General features: G+C 41.0%; 1 protein-coding gene across 1 annotated transcript in view; it reads right to left on the bottom strand.

Annotated features, from left to right (window-relative positions):
- The window catches only part of SPATA17 (spermatogenesis associated 17), a 153,334-nt gene that overhangs the window by 43,372 nt on the left and 92,638 nt on the right, over positions 1-17,324 (bottom strand). Inside the window, exon 8 of the mRNA XM_019549483.1 lies at positions 13,080-13,228. Within this exon, the coding sequence (XP_019405028.1) occupies positions 13,080-13,228 (149 nt within the window). The remainder of the gene's footprint in view (positions 1-13,079; positions 13,229-17,324) is intronic.

The raw sequence follows: 17,324 nt of genomic DNA, 5'->3' as shown, positions 1-17,324 counted from the left end.
TGGCCCAGGCAAACTTCAGTGATGTACTTGTAGATTACTGAAAGTAAAATACTGAGACTTAAAAAATATAAATGGAATAGTGTTAGGGCTAAAATGATACAGATCATTCCTATACATTCCTAGCCATCTTCTACTAAAACAAAACAAAACAAAAAATCCTTTCTCCTTCTCTTCATTCATTCTGTTGTACTCTTCTTTCTATTCTTTCTGCTCCCTCCTTCCATGTATTCCATCCCTCCTTTTTTTTTTTACCTTCTCACCCTCCTTTCTTTCCTTCCACTCCTTGGCTCTCTCATTCTGTTGTTTAGCTATTGCACAGGAGATTGAAGACCTCCTGGTCCCTGCGGATCTTCTACCTGGGATGATATTGATTGTAGCAACAACAGGGGATTTCTAAGGGCTTACTGCTGATGTCGTTTTGAGAGAAGAAGCTGGGAAGTTTCCTGTACAGTGTAAACAGGAACACAGGTCTGTCAGAGATGCCATGTTCTGCTGAGCACCATTGTCTCAATCCTGTGCCATGCCAGCCTACTGGGGCAGATCTCAGAGGCTGTCACTGTTTCATAGCAGCAGTAGTGGACCTTCAGCCCATTCTCTGGATCTGCCTAATAGTAGCCTACCAACAATAGTTTGGGCCTATAGCCAGGTGCCAGCCAGATACTTAATTTTTATTCATACTTCTGAGAAGGGGTTGGCAGTCCTTTACTACAGGAATCCAAACTGCCATTGATGCTGAACTGCCTAGGCACTATGAGTTGCACTAGGAACAGATAACTAGGTTAGATTCACTTGCTTCCTTTAACATGCTTATGCTAGTAATTTCTAGTTGCACATTTAACATTGCTTTCAACGCACATTTTTATGGTTTAGTATTAGAAATACTGCCACCTAACTTACAGGTGTGTGAACAGCTCTCCTACAATTTCACATAAATTCATTTTATACATTAGTGACTCTCTCTTGTCATCTTGTTTTAATACAAGGAAAACAGAATAATGTATCAGTCTAAAAAAGACCATGAGCAATTAGCTCCACACAAACTGTACTAAACTCACCACCTGGGACACGTGAAATATTTATTTTTATGAGGAATCTCATGAATTTTCAGTTTTTAAAACTGGTGTAAAACCTGAAATAAATTCTCTATCCTATCTAGACATGATCTCCATGGGACACTGTGCTATCACCACTGTTAGCATCTGATTATTTTTGGCATGCAGGGCAGGAAGGAGACTAAATTTGTCCCAGCACAACTATGCCAGGAATACCTATAATTTTGCCCATAACAAATGCATGTTAAAAATCTAGGTTTATTTACAATTTAAAGTCAGTGTAATCCACTTTTATATATCTAGTTGAGTTACTTTCAATATGATAACTTATCAGTTACTTCTTTAGGATCCATTATTTACAGCATTTTATGAAATGCCATATTAACGGTATGTCCAATTCATAGCTGCACTTACTTTATCAATCATATCTCATGTTCAGATGTCAGTAAAACTAGGAATCCTGTAGCCATTTTTATTCAATCCAGATTTCACATTGGAGTAAGGTAGCAGACAAAAGGGTAGCTTAGTTCTTGTTTGAAGCAAAAATAAGAGATCTGGTTTGCAGAAAATTCTAGAACTTCTTAATTATACATAGACTTATTATCTGCATCCCCAGTGTTATAAAGTACCAGAACTTCATTAGAAAAATTAAGATGGAAAAATGAAGGCACCACTTTGTAAATTTCCACTGGAAATTAGCTGGAAGAGGCAGAGGAATACTGGATCAAAAGAGGGTAATCATGCTTAACTGTGCCCTAGAGCACCCGCATGTATAATACGATTTGCACAGTAACTACCTCTCCTATTACTGCTTGTTTGGAGTATTCTGTGTTAATGGGGTTAGCTAATTTAGTATTTTAACTTAAAAAGACTCTGCTGATTAATAAATGTTGCACACTGTGCTAGTAATTAAAATAAATGGAAGAGTTACAAATAGAAGTTGAATTGTTAAGAAAACATTATCTGAAAATGTATGATAATCCCTGTTTATCATAATACAATAACAATCCAGAAACTATGCAAATTGCTAAAGTTGCAAAGCATATGAAAAACCAGGCATAAGAAAAAAAAGACTCTTAGATATGATAGGATTCTATGACATGAAATGAAGTGGCCGTTTTCTTTGCAGCTAACTAAAAAAATACAAGGAACAGTAACTTGAAGCATAAGATAATGTATTGTTTAAAAAAATCTTCCCCCCTAATATTTAGCTGAATGCAAAATAACTGTCTCATTTTTATTAGTATTAACTTCTGGGCCAACTATTGACTCTTGTGCTGTATACGCAAAGGGCTTATTTATGTGATTAACATCTTGGTAACCTTGCTCAAAAAGGAAGTTTAGACAGTGGCAGTAAGATATTATTCCACCTATTAGACATCTACATGTACTTGTGTGCCTAAGTGAAATTTTATTTCCCCTGTTTAAGTCTCTGAAAATCCACTGGCGCATTTACTTGCATAGCACAATATCATCTGACTCTTAACAGAGTCCCAAAAAGCTTTGAGGAGGAAGGGGAGGAGGATCCACCCACCTTTTGTATGAACAGTTTTTCAGTGATTTAAGCAGAGTGGAATAAATTGCATTTAGGTGCCTACATGTACTTAAATAGTTAATAGGCAGAATAGAATTTGGCCCTAGTCAATACGTCTACGTGAGACATAGACAAATTAGCTGTGCAGTAAATATTGCATATCTACATGTGCTCCCATATTAGGCTGAAGTAAATTAATTTACTTTGCAGCGACAGTACTTGTAAATACATGTACTATCCTGCTGTAGAGTAAAAAGCTCTGCAGCAGCAAACCCATAGATGTAGCTATGGCTGGCTGAGACATGAGGGTGCTTCAGTGCAGGGGTTACCTGCTGGCTAGCCCCTCACTGAAGCACCCTCTTGCCCCAGCTAGCCCTTCTGCAGTATGTTGAGTTGGGGGAGCAGCCCCAGGCCGGCAGGCTGAGGAGAGCGGCCCCAAGCCTCCTTCCAGCTGGGGCTGCTCCCACCCAGATCAACATGCTGCTGTCCAGGGTGCACAAGTAATCATGTGCCAAAGAGCAATAAACTCTGGTGTAATAAGCACCATAGTTTATTCATGCACATTACTATGCATGTGTAGACATGCCCAGTTAGGTGTTCAGGTAGAAAATTCTTTAGAGATACCTTTAATGGATGAAATTTGATGCACAGAGGGAATCTATCCTCTTGTAATAAGCATTAAGCAATTCCCTTAAAAACAGCCTGGGATAGGCAGTTGCTTGCATATCAGAAAGACATGGAATCCATTCTAAAAATAGTGCATGTAATTTGAAACCACCAAATAGGTCTGGGTGTTAGTTAAAGAGAAACTTAAAACTCAGGTGGAAGGCTCTGAAATATTCTAATGGCAAACAATATGGAAGTGAGTAGGTTTCATTTCTCTCATGACAGATTATGCTTACCTCCTGTGGCAGAGAATTAAATAGCTACCTCAGATTATCCATATATATGGAGATACCTGAGTTGGCTAGTACTAAATGACATAGCTGGGAGCAGTATAGTTGTATTAGAGCAATGTTCCACATTTTGAGCATGTTGAAAAGGCATATTTCTGATTTTTAAATATTGAGTCTCAAAATAAATGCATAAAGAATCTTGGGAAGAGAGAATGGAACCCAGGTTATGGCACTAGGCTACAGAGGCAGGATTACTCTTACTTGCCTAGTTGCCTAATGGCCCAGTTTCAATAGGAGAAGAGGAGAATAAAATGTGGAGGAGGACCCACTCCCCCACATGCTCAAGAGCATAGTAGACATGAGCTGTTTACTGCGGAGCTCACTAATTAGCGCCTCAGTAAAGTCTCAGCATCTACACGAGGCCCCATTAGGCCACACTAAAGTAATATATGTTACCCTGAGATAGTACTTGTCAACACATGTACTGTCCTATGGTGGCATTATATAGTGTGCCGCAACACATGTAGATGCTGATGGGGCTGGCTGGCTCTCCTTGTGAACCCCCTGGGACTGGAAAATTGATATTGTATTCTGTAATCATCTTGCTTTGCCTGGATTTTCTGCTCCCTCCTTGTGCTTACTTTTATTTTCTGTCATTGTGTATCAATAAAATTTTCCTATTGTCAAACAGACAGAGTTATGGTCAGCCTGAAGGTTGTGCTTGCCCAGAACAAGGCATCAGGACTGGGTCATTAATCCAGTGCCAAAGTGTCTAAATGTAGGCACCACAAAAACCAAATTAGATCTGCCCCTAAGTGGCTTGTCTTAGATAACAGGGAGTCTATAGAAGTTCAGGAAATGTAGTCCTCAAGCTAGCACTTTAAGCACTGGAGTGTCCTTTTCTGTTGTAGATTTTCAATTAATTCTAGATGATGTTGACTTTATAAACACCTGTTAGAGAACACTCTGGAGCATCACTCATGTGAATTGGGCCAGATCTCAGCAAAGGTACCTAAATTAATTTATGTTTCTATCCATTAGAGAGCATGTTATTCTTGTTACGTCCCCTGAAGATGCAGCAAAAATCATTATTTTTTGTTTCATGCCAGTCCACACAACAAGGAGGAGAACTTTTCATTCTCAACGGTTTAAACACAATGGTGCTCAACCTTTTGGCCCTGTGGGCAAGCTGCATGGAGCAGGGCTGGTCTGCAGCCTGGACAGAGCCAAGAGCAAGTCCTGGGGTCCTGTACCACCTGCTCCCTGCCTGGAGTACTGTGATTGGCCCCTGGGGGCCTGGTGCTGTCCCTGCCCACCTCCATGTGCTAGGATTTGTCCTTGGGGCCTGGTACTACCCCATCCTGTCAGGACTGATCTTCAGGGGCCTAGCACTACTTCCTCCGGGCCTCATGCACAGGGATTGTGTGTCTAATCCCAGCCCACAGGGCCCCGGCCTCCCTACAGCTCCAGAAGTTTGACTGTGGGGGAGTGGTGTCACTGCTTTCCCATCATCAAATTTCTGGACTCGTAAGATGCCCCATGGGCTAGATGACATGGGGCCAGGGGCTGTATCTGGCCCACAGGCCAGGGGTTGCCACCCCGTTTTAACTGTATTGGTTCCAGCTTTGGCTCTCATACCAGCCACTTGTCTGTAAAGTGGGCACTTGCTGGGAATCCATTTTCCAGTTCCTGTCCAAGTAAAAGGTAAAATAAACATACATATACAAAAATAAATGGCCTAATAAGACAAAACCATACCTTCAGTTCTACTGGAAAAAGGGAAAGATTCCTGCTGTAGCTAGACAGCTGAGAATTCTTCTTGATTAAGGACAACTTTTACTTGGTAGAAATCTAGCAGAGGTAGTAAACCCAGCTGCAGTGCTGACAGATAAGTAGTATTCATGGGATAATAAGACTCACATCATGCAGTCCATTCTCTGCATGGCGTCAGAGTACTGCTTCAGTACAGTGGAGTAGAGCATTTATATTTCAAGCACTTATCTTAGCCAATTTTAAGTGTAAAAATCTTCAGAAATGCCATTGTAAAACATAAGACAAACAAATGAAAGCAAGATTATTAGATCTTGATCAGTAAATTTAGGTTTGTTGAGAAGAAAAATAAGCTATGTTAGCTCATTTTTAAGTTGAATAAAAATACATATTTGAAGAGACATGCAGAGGTGTAACAGGGCAGCTCTACACACTGGGCAGCAGCAGTGCTAACTTCTGTACTGCCAATGGTGGCTATTTCTGTACTGCTTCTATCCCCTTTCCCTGAAGGCTTTTTTATCCAGGGCTGTTGCCTGGGTCTCCCCACTCAGTTATGCTACTGGAGCCCTGTTTAGGCTGCCACACAATTAGATGTCTACTTTGAGCACCGCCAACCTGATGTGAGACAAACCAGTCATCTTAGGCCTTGACATGAGACCTTCCCACCTTGCATTTCAATTGGCTTGGCTTCTTCAGAGCTTTCTCAATCCGGTCTTGAATGCATGTGAAGCAGGACCTCTCCTACAAATGCAAATTCTAAGTAACCTCAGAAGTAAAATTTTACCACTTCAAGTAAACACACTACTTCGGCAAAGAACCCTCAAAGTATGAGCTGAAGGGGAGGAAGGGGGATAAGTAGGAACCCTCTGCAAAGGTTGAGAACTAGAAATAAATATTTTTTCCTTCTTTAAAGATACTATCCACATAGGATTCCCATTCTTGAAAAATAAAAACTCAAGATGCGCTTCACTTAACAAAAAAATTGTCATTACCAGCAAATAACATATATTGATTTCTTTATTTTTCATTTCTAAAAAGACATCATTGCATCAATAAACCCTACAGCTGCATCCACACAAGGAAGCATCTGTCTGTTGCAGCATCTCACAGCAGTTTGAGACGCTGCAGAAGGCATGCCACAAACTAAAAAATGTTCTCTGCATTGCATATTTGCAGCCACAACTCTAAGTTTGATACCAGGGAATCCCAGTGTCAAAAAAAAACGTGCCTTAAAAAAGTAGTGCAGGCTGTGCTCCTGGAGTATGTCCCGAAGTAACTGGAGGCTGGGTCCTCCAAGAAGATGCTCTAGCACCTGGTCAGAGTTTCTTTATGCCTGCTGCTCCAGCACGTTGCCTCGGTGTGCTGGAGGAAATAGAAATGGGGCATAGCTGGCTGCAGTAGCTCTGTCCCCGGTAAGCCTGGACGTGGGGGTGGGGAGACTGTGAGGACTATGTGCTCTGTGGATGTGGGGGGACTGTATGCCTGCCCCCCTGACCGCGCACAGCCTCCACTGCTGGTGGCAGCATCAGCAGCCAGCAGTGGGTCCTCAAGGTTCTCATGGCGTGCTGTAGGCAGAGTCCCCCAGCCATGTGTGTTGCCACCTGAGTCCTGGGAGCTACATGTGGTGCACAGAGCTAGCCCACTGGCATATACCTTCGAACAGGACTGGGCCAGCTCCTGCTGCTAGCTGGGGCTCCCAGCATTGCAGACATGATTCACATGCCATCAGGCTGGGCCAGACCCTGTCTCCATGTACCTGCCATATGGAGGCAGGAGCTGGCCTGGCTAGATGGCATGCAGCTCTGCCTGAAATTCCAAGAGCCCTGGCTTGCAGCAGGAGCTGGCCTGGTCCTGTGTAAAGGCACACACCAGCAGACCAGGCCAGCTCTCCACACCACATGTAGCCCCCAGATCTCAGGCAGCACCATGCACCACCAAAAGGCTCTGCCTACAGCGGGCCATGAGCACTCCAAGGGCCCACTGCTGGCTGCTGCTGTCAGCTGTGGAAGCTATGAGCTGCAGGGGCGGAGGTGGGCTGGTGGGCATGTGGTGTCCCCCCCACAAACCTCACAACCATGAACCCCCCCACAATCCACCCACAAACCTCTCCACCCACATACCCATGCACAAACCTCATACCCACAAACCCCACACTCACAACTCCAACAAACCCCACATACCCCCTTACAAACCCCATGCCCATTTCCCACCCCCCTGCAAACCCCACATTCCCTCCACAAATCTCACACCCTGCATGCCCAGCTGCCAGATGGGATTGGACCTGCCGGCAGGAGCCCACACCGGTGCTGGGACATGCAATCCTGACCTTGCGGGGGGAAGTGCTCCTGGGCCCAGGAACCACTTGAAGGGTGTGATGGGCTGGAGGAAGGGGTGGAGGTGGCAGTAGGAGTGGGTGTTGGGAAGTGGGGAGGACTGAGGTGGCAGCAGGGTCTATGGGTGCATGTTATGCACCGGGGTGGCAGCGGGGGTGAGGGGAGCACTCTGGGTAGCAGCAGCCACCAGAGCCAGGCTTGGAGCCTCCTTGCCCCGATAAAGCAGCCTGTTCAGGGGAAGGCCGGCCTGGAAGGGAAGGGGCTTGCCCAGCCCAGTCCCTGAGCTCTACTTGAGGGCTTTCCAGGAAGAGCATGGGGATCACTAGGGCCTGGGCACAGGTGTAGGGAGAACAGCAAGGGCTGCTACTGGTCAGAGCCACAAAGCAGTGGGTAGGACAGTTGCAGCTGGACCCATGTCCTGGTGCTGGGAGGAAGCTGCTGTCAGGAAGAAGTGAGTCAGGTGCAGGCAAGAGCTTCAGGTCAGGAGTAAGGGGCATTGGCAGGACTCATAGATTCACAGATTGTAGAGTTGGAAGGGATCACAACGGATCATCGTGTGCGACCCCCTGCCCCTAGCAGGAAAGAGGACCGAGGTCAGATGACCCCAGCCAGGTGACTATCAAGCCTCCTCTTGATGACCTCCAAGTTAGGTAATAGTACTACCTCCCTTGGAAGCCCATTCCAGATTCTGGCCACCCTTATGTAAAAAAATTCTTCCTAATGTCTAACCTAAATCTACTCTCCACTAGTTTGCACCCATTATTCCTAGTTACTCCCTGGGGTGCTCTGGTAAATAGCACATCATCAATTCCCTGTTGTCCTCCCTTGATAAACTTATAGGCGGCTACAAGATCTTCCCTCAGACGTCTCTTGTGATGGCTGAAGAGATCCAGATTTCTCAACCTCCTCTCATAGGGTCTTTCATGGAGGCCTCTAATCATGTGAGTGGCCCATCTCTGAGTCCTCTCTAGATTCTCCGTGTCCCTTTTGAAGTGCGGTGCCCAAAACTGGACACAGTACTCCACTTGTGGCCTGATGAATGCTGCATAAAGGGGGAGCTTCACCTCCCTTGATCTGTTTGTTATGCATCTACTAATACATGTCAAGGTGCGATTGGTCTTGTTGACGGCCTCGTTATAATGCTGGCTCATGTTCATCTTGGAGTCAACTATGACTCCAAGATCTCTCTCAGCCTCTGAACTGCTGAGGAGCTCATCCCCCAACCTATAGGTGTGATGGGGATTCCTCCTTCCTAGGTGGAGTACTTTACATTTATCTTTGTTGAATTGCATCCTATTTCATTCCACCCATTGATCCAACCTGTCCAGGTCGGCCTGTATCTGCTCCCAGGCCTCCAGTGTGTTAACTTTGCCCCATAACTTGGTATCATCTGCGAACTTGGAGAGGGTGCTCTCCACACCCTCATCCAAATTGCTGATGAAGATATTAAATAACACTGGTCCAAAGACCAAAACCTGCAGGATCCTACTGCCCACCTCCTTCCAGGCCAAGAACAACCCGTCCACCACCACTCTCTGGTTCCTAAGCCAGTTGGCCACCCACCTGACTGTGTAGGCATCCACTCCACAGCCTGCTAGCTTCCCTATGAGAATAGGATGTAAAACTGTTGGTTGGAAGTCGGAGGCAAGGGCATGGGCAGGGGCAGGGCACAGGCATATCATTGCTGCTCAGTGCCACAAAACAGTTGCAGGTCTTGCTGCAGCAGTCCCCACATCTTATGGGGGGCAGGGGCAGCTCTGATTTTTCTATGATAAAAAAAAAGCAAATGCCAACGTGTATAGATATTTAGAATTTATTTTATTATGATAATAGAGGCACTGGTAGGCTTCCAAATTGCTTTTAAATTGTAACTGTATCAATAGAACATTACCCAACTAATCTCTCTCTCTCTGTATATAGTGGTGTTTCATTTTAATCATGGAAGAATGTGGATTTTGGGTATTTTAATGAGAGAATTTGGGTTTTGTTTTATCAGAGCATTTGTCATTTTAAAAAGGGAATGCTAGCAACCCTGCTGGTGAGGTAAGTGGCTGGACCCAAGCAGAGGAGACTTCCCAGAGCCAGCACCAGGGATCCAGCTGGAGGGCAGATGAGGTGGCTGACCTCCTGGCCATTTGGGGCCAGGAAGACAAGCTTTGACAATTCAAAGTGGGCCACCACAATAAGCACATCTTCTGGGCATTAGCTGCCCAGATGGCAGAGTCCAGGCCACGGAAAGACATGACAGCAATGCCACACAAAGGCCAACTGTACAGCCATGACCCACTGGCAACTGGCCCAGAGGTGCAGAAGGCACCTTCTACAGTGCCCATACCACAGCCCAGGTGGCCATGTGGTCCCCATCCAGGTCTGGCAGGCATGCAGCCATGGAGCTGCAGGTCCAGGGGGGTAGATGCTATCACAAGTGGCAGCAGGTCACAGCCAGGCTACCAGACTGCTGCAGTGGGTAGAGGGTGCAGGGGCCAGTCTAGGTTAGGGCTGCGTTAGCAGTTCAGCTGGCACAAGGGGCTGGTGTCCCCAGATACCAACTGGCTGGGCTTCAGAAACTGCTGAGGGCAAGTTGCCCTGTGCTTCTCTCCAGGGAAGCTTTTCATACTGCTGGGGCCAACGCAGGTGTATAAGCACAGGATACCTATTTTTATTTCCTACCTATGGGGACTTTTTACCATCTTGTACCATGTACACTTTTCCCAGAGCCTGACGAAGAGACTTTGATCCTGAAAGCTTGCAGAAAAGGAAAACTTTCTTGCCATTTTCCTGTTGGTTTAATAAAAGGTATCATTTTGGAACCAAGAGTTCTAGTTTTTTGTATGTCTTTTTGTTTCAGACCAACACAACTACCAAGTACACCCCTGCAACATGGGAAGATGCTGAATTTCAGACAATTTGGGACTTTTTACTTCACTGCAGAACAAGGAAGTTTTTTTTTGCCTCCCTGCCTGCCATCTGACACCTCCAGAGAAGGAATTCTACCTGATCAACACATCAAAGAGCTACTCAACACTGCTCACAAAGACACTCCCATGGACCCAGAAAGACAGACTTCCATCTTCAGCCCCCTCTGTGCAAAAATGAAGTTTATTTCCTACCTACGGGGACTTTTTACCATCTTGTACCAGTTACAATTTTCCCAGAGCCTGATGAAGGGATTTTGATCCCGAAAGCTTGCAGAAAAGGAGAATTTTCTTGCCATTTTCCAGTTGGTCTGATAAAAGGTATCATTTTGGAACCAAGAGTTCTAGTTTTTTATAAGCACAGGATACTCATGCTGATCACTTATTAAAGCAAAGTTCTAATGCATAAACTGACTTTTTTTAAAAAAAAAACCCAAGTAAAATACCATCATTGTCTCCTAATGTCTCCCAGATATAATCAGCTAAGGTTAATAGAAAAAGTCATGTTTTTCAAGTTACTAGCTCTGCAAACTTAAACTGCTATCTGAAAAGCAAGCTTCTCTCTCTCTCTCTCTCTGTTTCTTTCTTTCAAATCATGCACATTAATAAAGGTTATCAAAGCAAAATCTGGAACTCAGATCTACCTATATAATTATGCTATTTTCAATTCAAGCTCTCTGCAGCAGACAAAGTGTTACTAACTAAGGTTAAATTTAACCTTGCAATGTTGGTACAAAACTCAGTATTGGCACAGCTTCATTTTTTGTTAAAATATAATTACACAAATAAATGGAAGCATACACAACAATTGTGTTGATGTGTAAAATGGGAAAGAATCTAAGTAAGAAACAAATTTTAATGATCATCAATAGCAACCTAGTTTCTACAATAAAAAGTTCAAGAAATACTAACATGTTATTTTTGTCACTAAGCAGTAACAAAACAAAACAGGTTCTAAATATACATAGGGAACACATCTGTTGAATAAGAAGGTGACATTATTAATATAATACATATAATTAATTAATATAATAGTATGATAAATGACTATTGCTTAGGGGCTGTAACGCATTTCTGTATATGAAATATGCCCATATCATTACTCATGATAGGTGCTTCACTTTGGGTACATCTCCATGTTGCCCTATGGCAACATTGTTATTGTGCCGTGGAAGTACTAAAGCATGGCACTTACTGTCTGTACTGTGTCATATGTGTGGCACACAGTTAGTTATAGCAGCTACTTGGTCGTAGTGCTGCGCTATAATGAGGAAGCGCACTGCTACGGCCAAGTAGCTGCTATTCATGTGTAGACACCCATGGACACTACGTCACCAGACCACGTTGCTGCAGTGATATACCATCACATGTAGACATGCCCATTGCATGGTGTTCACTATTCAAGTGGAGTTTCAAATACTTCTGAAATGCTTAGCATCTCTTTATTTGTAACCTTGAAGACATGAGCTTTGGATACTTTCCACATATATTTAACTTCCAGAAAAAATGCTACATACATTGATCTGAGGAAATGCCCATGTTGGAAATGTAAGGATATACGCACTATCCTATAATGTTTATCTTTGCAAATCCAATTGCAAAGTGTCATGAAGGTGTCAGAAATAAACCGGTTCTCATAGATGGCTAAAACAAAACTTGCCTTTAGTGAAAAACAGCCTTTGTTTCCTTTCAAATTGTAACCCAACCTGGCTATCAGAAACTGTCATAAAGCTCATAAGTGCACACCAGGAGAGCGCAGCATGTTTACATTAGAGGTGAGTACTTAGTTACCAATCAGATTGTTGGAACATGAGTTCTTGAGAGACACCATGTAATATGACTGACTAGTCATGTAGTATGCCCAGGAAACTGGGTCAATTGGATACATTATTTATGCCCTTGTTTCCTTATTGAATTTCAACCTGACTTAAGTTTACCTTACGTGTATGCATGCACACTTTAAACAAAAGATTGATAATCCAAGCATGTGCAATACTTATATATTTCAAACCATGAAATCATTCTCTCTGATGCATTGGAATGTGTGAATCTAAGCTGAAGAACCTAGGCCTTCACATAAGCCTAAACATCTGAACAGCACTTTGATGACTCACATCAGAAAACATGTGCATACATTTTGTCTAAAACATGACAAATGCATATAAATCCCTTTTTGCACTGAGCCCCCAGTCCTTAAGCATCATGAGCACAAAGACTGTGATAGTGTCTATCCCCAAGCAGGTTGCAAGACTGAAAAAGAGTTTTTCTTAATTTGTTTGCTTAATTTGTTTCCATTAAACCTATCTTTTGCATCCTACATTATTATAATTAATATTTTTTACAGATCCTTTTGTAGTTTCACAAGTGCAAATGGCACATCTCATAAAATTACAAGATAGGTCTCTGCCCCAAACAGTTTATAAAATAATAAGAACACAGATTTAGAAATATGTATGTAGAATTTTTGCTGGTAACCTGTCAGATTTGACATTTCATTTTGTCAGGCATGAAAGGTTTCTGGAAGCAGTGGAATAAAGAAAATGTTCTTATAACTATATAAGAAAAAACAAAAAACTTACTCATTGTCATGTATGCGGTTTCTCCATTCCTCTCTTTTCATTTCCTCTCTGGCCTTCTCTAGTGAATTGATTGATGTTGCCGCTCGCAAGGTTGGTTCCAAAGGCTTGTAGCGTTGCAGCAATACTTCAGCAGTATCACGAAAGGGCCCCTGATAGGTACAGGAAAAGGTAAATGTTTTATTGTGGGGTTACAGTTCTTCTCTTTTCTTTTTATTCATTTGTGACATATCACTGATGAAAGAGTATAGGTAGTGGTTGAAAAGAATGGGCAAGGTTTTCCTTCCAAATCAATTAATGAAAGCAACTCATTCTGATAGAAAATGGTGGATAACACTATGGTTACACATTCTAAAACAGTAGATGGAGAGTGAGAAATGCATATGGGGATATTTCTTTCAATATTAATGTAAGTTGCTTAGTAAAAAAATATACACTTCTAGAACTGATGGCGTGATTAGAGTTCTTCTTTTTTCCACATCAAAATAGTAGTAAAATAATCTGATCACACAAATACTGCAGTTGTGTGAAAACACCTGAAAAGCCTAAACTTTTCAGTTTTCATATTAAGAAATTTTATTCCTTTATGAAATGTCTTTCTTATTATAGCAATATATACATTTTTAAAGGAATGCAGAACTAGATTATAACTAATCCTTCTAGTATAAGTCAAAACAATATAAATAATGCAGGTGAATTTGCTATTTCTTGAAAACCTTTTTGTGAAAAGTCAGATTTCATGTTCTGTTATATTCTGTGCACTCATGGTTTCCTGACAATTTTAAATATTTTACTTGAAAAGCTATAATTATATTGTTTGATAACTGATTAAATCAGTATCTATCACTTAATGATATAGATATATAGCAGGAAAAAGTCCTTTTTTGCACTATAAAAGTGACTTACACCATACCTAGCTTTCAGTAGTAACCAATATGAACTCACTTGAAGTGTAATTAATACCATATTAAGCTTAGTGCAATTTGTGACAACTCAGCTTTAGTGGTTGCTAATTAACTCTTATTTTTTTCTGCTATTGCTGATCCTGCAATGAAGTAGTGAAACCTTCTGAAAATATGAATGGACAAAGAATCCTAATCATGCCCCTTATTCTTAAAGATTTCCTTCTTTAAATAGGTTATCACTAACAAGTCACAGCTGGAGTTACTGCAAGCACTGAGTGAAGACTGTGGGGCTAATAAAAAGAAATGATTCACGCCTCATTTATGTTCACTTATGTTTTACATTAATAGAAACCAATAATAGGAACCAGTTACCATAAAAGTCATGGACCGTAAATAACACAAATGGCAAATAAGTATCATCTAGTACTTTTCACAGCTGGACAGGAGGATTGCTATATTTGAAAGAAGTTAATAGATTTTTATTGGAACTTTATTTTTTAAAGGCACAGCTCCGTGATTCTCAGGTTCCTTTTAAAGACTGTAAGAAAGCAAGTAACATAATCATTATGTTTTTTGAAAGGTGTTACTTAATTCCAGAAAGTTTACACAAAAAATAAATGTATTTTACTGGAATCAACATAAATTTTCTTTTTTTAAAAAGGAATGAAATAAAAAATGTTATTAGGGTGCTCGGGAGTAATATATTATACATGAGGAATTTCCTCAAAGTAGTAAAATTTGTTGGTCTACAACATACATTTAATTAAAGAGATTTATAGGAAAAATATATACATTAGTTCTAAAAAATATATTAACATTCATATAATAGCAAATGTTTGCAGTAAATGGCTTTATGACCGAAGGAAAAAAAAGTGTCCAGTTGCCTGAACTATGTTGTTATGTAACTAAAATAAACTGTGAGAAACATAGATACATATCTATTAATGGATAATACAAACCACGGACATAGTATTTTTTCCTCATTGTGTGGCTATAACATTTCTTTTTTATCATGAATTCCTCACTACTAGTACACTAGATAAGGTTTTAACCAGAAGGCTAAAATATTCCACCCTTTTCTCAAATTTCCCCAAATGATGTTTATAGAGAAGTCACTACCAACAGAAGCAAAGAAAAAGGATATGTAGGAAAAGGTGTGTCATATATGGGCTCTGTTGTTATAAATGAAAGTGGGGTATCATTTAAAAGTATTAAGATTGTTCTAATCCTTCCCTGCAGATTCTCCCCTTTCTCTGAATCATGTATTTGGAGGAAGCTTACCATGGGGATAAGCACCTTAGAAATGTCTATGATAGCTAGCTAGATAACAACCCTTAACTAATCCACTCACCTACTTGCATTTTACAAGCTAAAAATCAAGGTTGATGTGTGCTGGGACAGTGATCTTTACAAACACCTCTGGCCTGGCAGTGCTTGTAAGTATCACAGGAGCCCTGTTTCAGAAGAGGTAGCCTCTTCCCTGGGAACACGGAGGGAGTCAACTTTTCCTCCTTTCCTACACAAACAAAACAAAATATGAGAAAAAATCTTTCCCCAGCAAAAAACTATTGTTTGCTTTTGTAGCACTGGTAGTGAGTAGGATAAATCTTGATAGTGAGTTGTCTGCCAGATGATGTCAAGGGTTGGCAGATCAACAGATTCAGTAGAGTTACTTTCCTATTACTGTATCATAAAACCAGAAACTCATGGTATCTAGAGTGAAAATTATGATCTGAATGAAATCATATGTTACTTCCTCATTGCCTTTCCTCCTCTCCAGTAATAGCTACCAGAAACGGGAAAAAGAAACTAAAAAAATGCAATGTGCTTGCTGTTATTAATACCCTTTAATGAAGAGATGACTAATTTCAGTATTATCTGTGCTTTCATTGGACTGTAATTCTAGTTAATTCAGTAATAAAAGTGATAGATTTGATATAATTGATATATCAGCATCATTAAAGCTTTTTCTTTATATACACTATCTTACATACACAGTATTTTACATAAAACACCAAATATCAGTTTCCCTAGCAGAAAACTGTTAGATAATTAAATTTTGTTTTCTTAAATGCACAAATTCCATTCTTATTTTAGCTTCATCCATGAAAGCAAAGCAAATCTCTGGTATCTAGATGGGCAGTTAAGTGCCACAAGTGACTAACATAGGGCCTAATGTATTAAAGAAGCATAGGGTCAAAAGGTGTTAACATAGAGAACTAAGACATGAGGCTGGCTAATTAGATTCCTTATTGTATGAGACAACTTTTAAACCTGTGCATTCAGTATGGCTTTCATATCCAGCTGTTTCATCAGTTCAGACCAATGTCCTTTCCTTTGACACACAACCCTAAATTGTCAAAGTGCTGTGCAGGGATTTAGCCGTGTGACTCCCATTAACATCAATAAGAGTCGCGCAGCTAAATCCACGCAGTGTGCTTTGAAAATTTACCCCACAGTGCACATCCCAGGGCGCTGAAAGGATTAAAGTATTATATAGTAAATTTCTGCTTTGAGGTACTGGAAATAAACAGAACTCTTCTGGTTTGTTCTGAAAAGCTATCTGTATATCATTGCTTTGTGTGGATGTTTAAATTTAGAAAGGTTTATAAAATGTTCCAAACTAGAACAGAAACTTGTAAGACCCACCAATGAAATAACACCAAGATATTTTTTGCAAGAATAAATTAGCAACAAAAATACTGTAATTTCCCCTTTATTTCAAAACATTCAGAAATTCCATTTGTAATAGGTATACACATGTTCTTTCAGGCAAAAGATTACCTCTTCTATCCTTAGAGGCATATAGTTATATCTCACTGAAGGTGTGTCACAGTACCTTTGGCCTCTGAGGTGAACAAAGATAAGTGGCACATCAAAACGAAAATAAAATAACCAGAAATACAAATAAGATATTATTTTTTATATTTTTAGCCTCCTAACTGTGTTGATCAGCTATACTCCAAGCAGAGATTGATGGTGGTGACAATAGTGTTGCCATAACTTTATAGCAAAAATAAGTAAACAAAAATGAAAGGAGCATACGCTGACATCAACTAAAATTCAAATTGAGACCATGAGTCATTAAAAATAAAATAGACAGAATCTTTTGTAATTAAAACTGACATATGTCTAGTAGACACAGAAAACATTTATGTTGACAGAGGTACTTCCTGGTCTTTGAATGAAAACTTAAATGAAATGGATTAAAGGCTGTTTTTGTTGTCTAGTTTGAACAACCTGGGTATCTTTAAGGATGTGTACAGACATTCAGGGAGGTTAGGAGGAGGTTAGATCGCATGTAAAATAGCTATCTGATCTAAGGTAAGTCAGGATGGGGGGG

This window comes from Crocodylus porosus, unplaced genomic scaffold, assembly GCF_001723895.1.
Source record: "Crocodylus porosus isolate Cpor-Errol unplaced genomic scaffold, CroPor_comp1, whole genome shotgun sequence".
NCBI lineage: Eukaryota > Metazoa > Chordata > Crocodylia > Crocodylidae > Crocodylus > Crocodylus porosus.
Note: the sequence above shows the minus strand (reverse complement) of the source record. Positions and strands in the feature narration are given on the sequence as shown.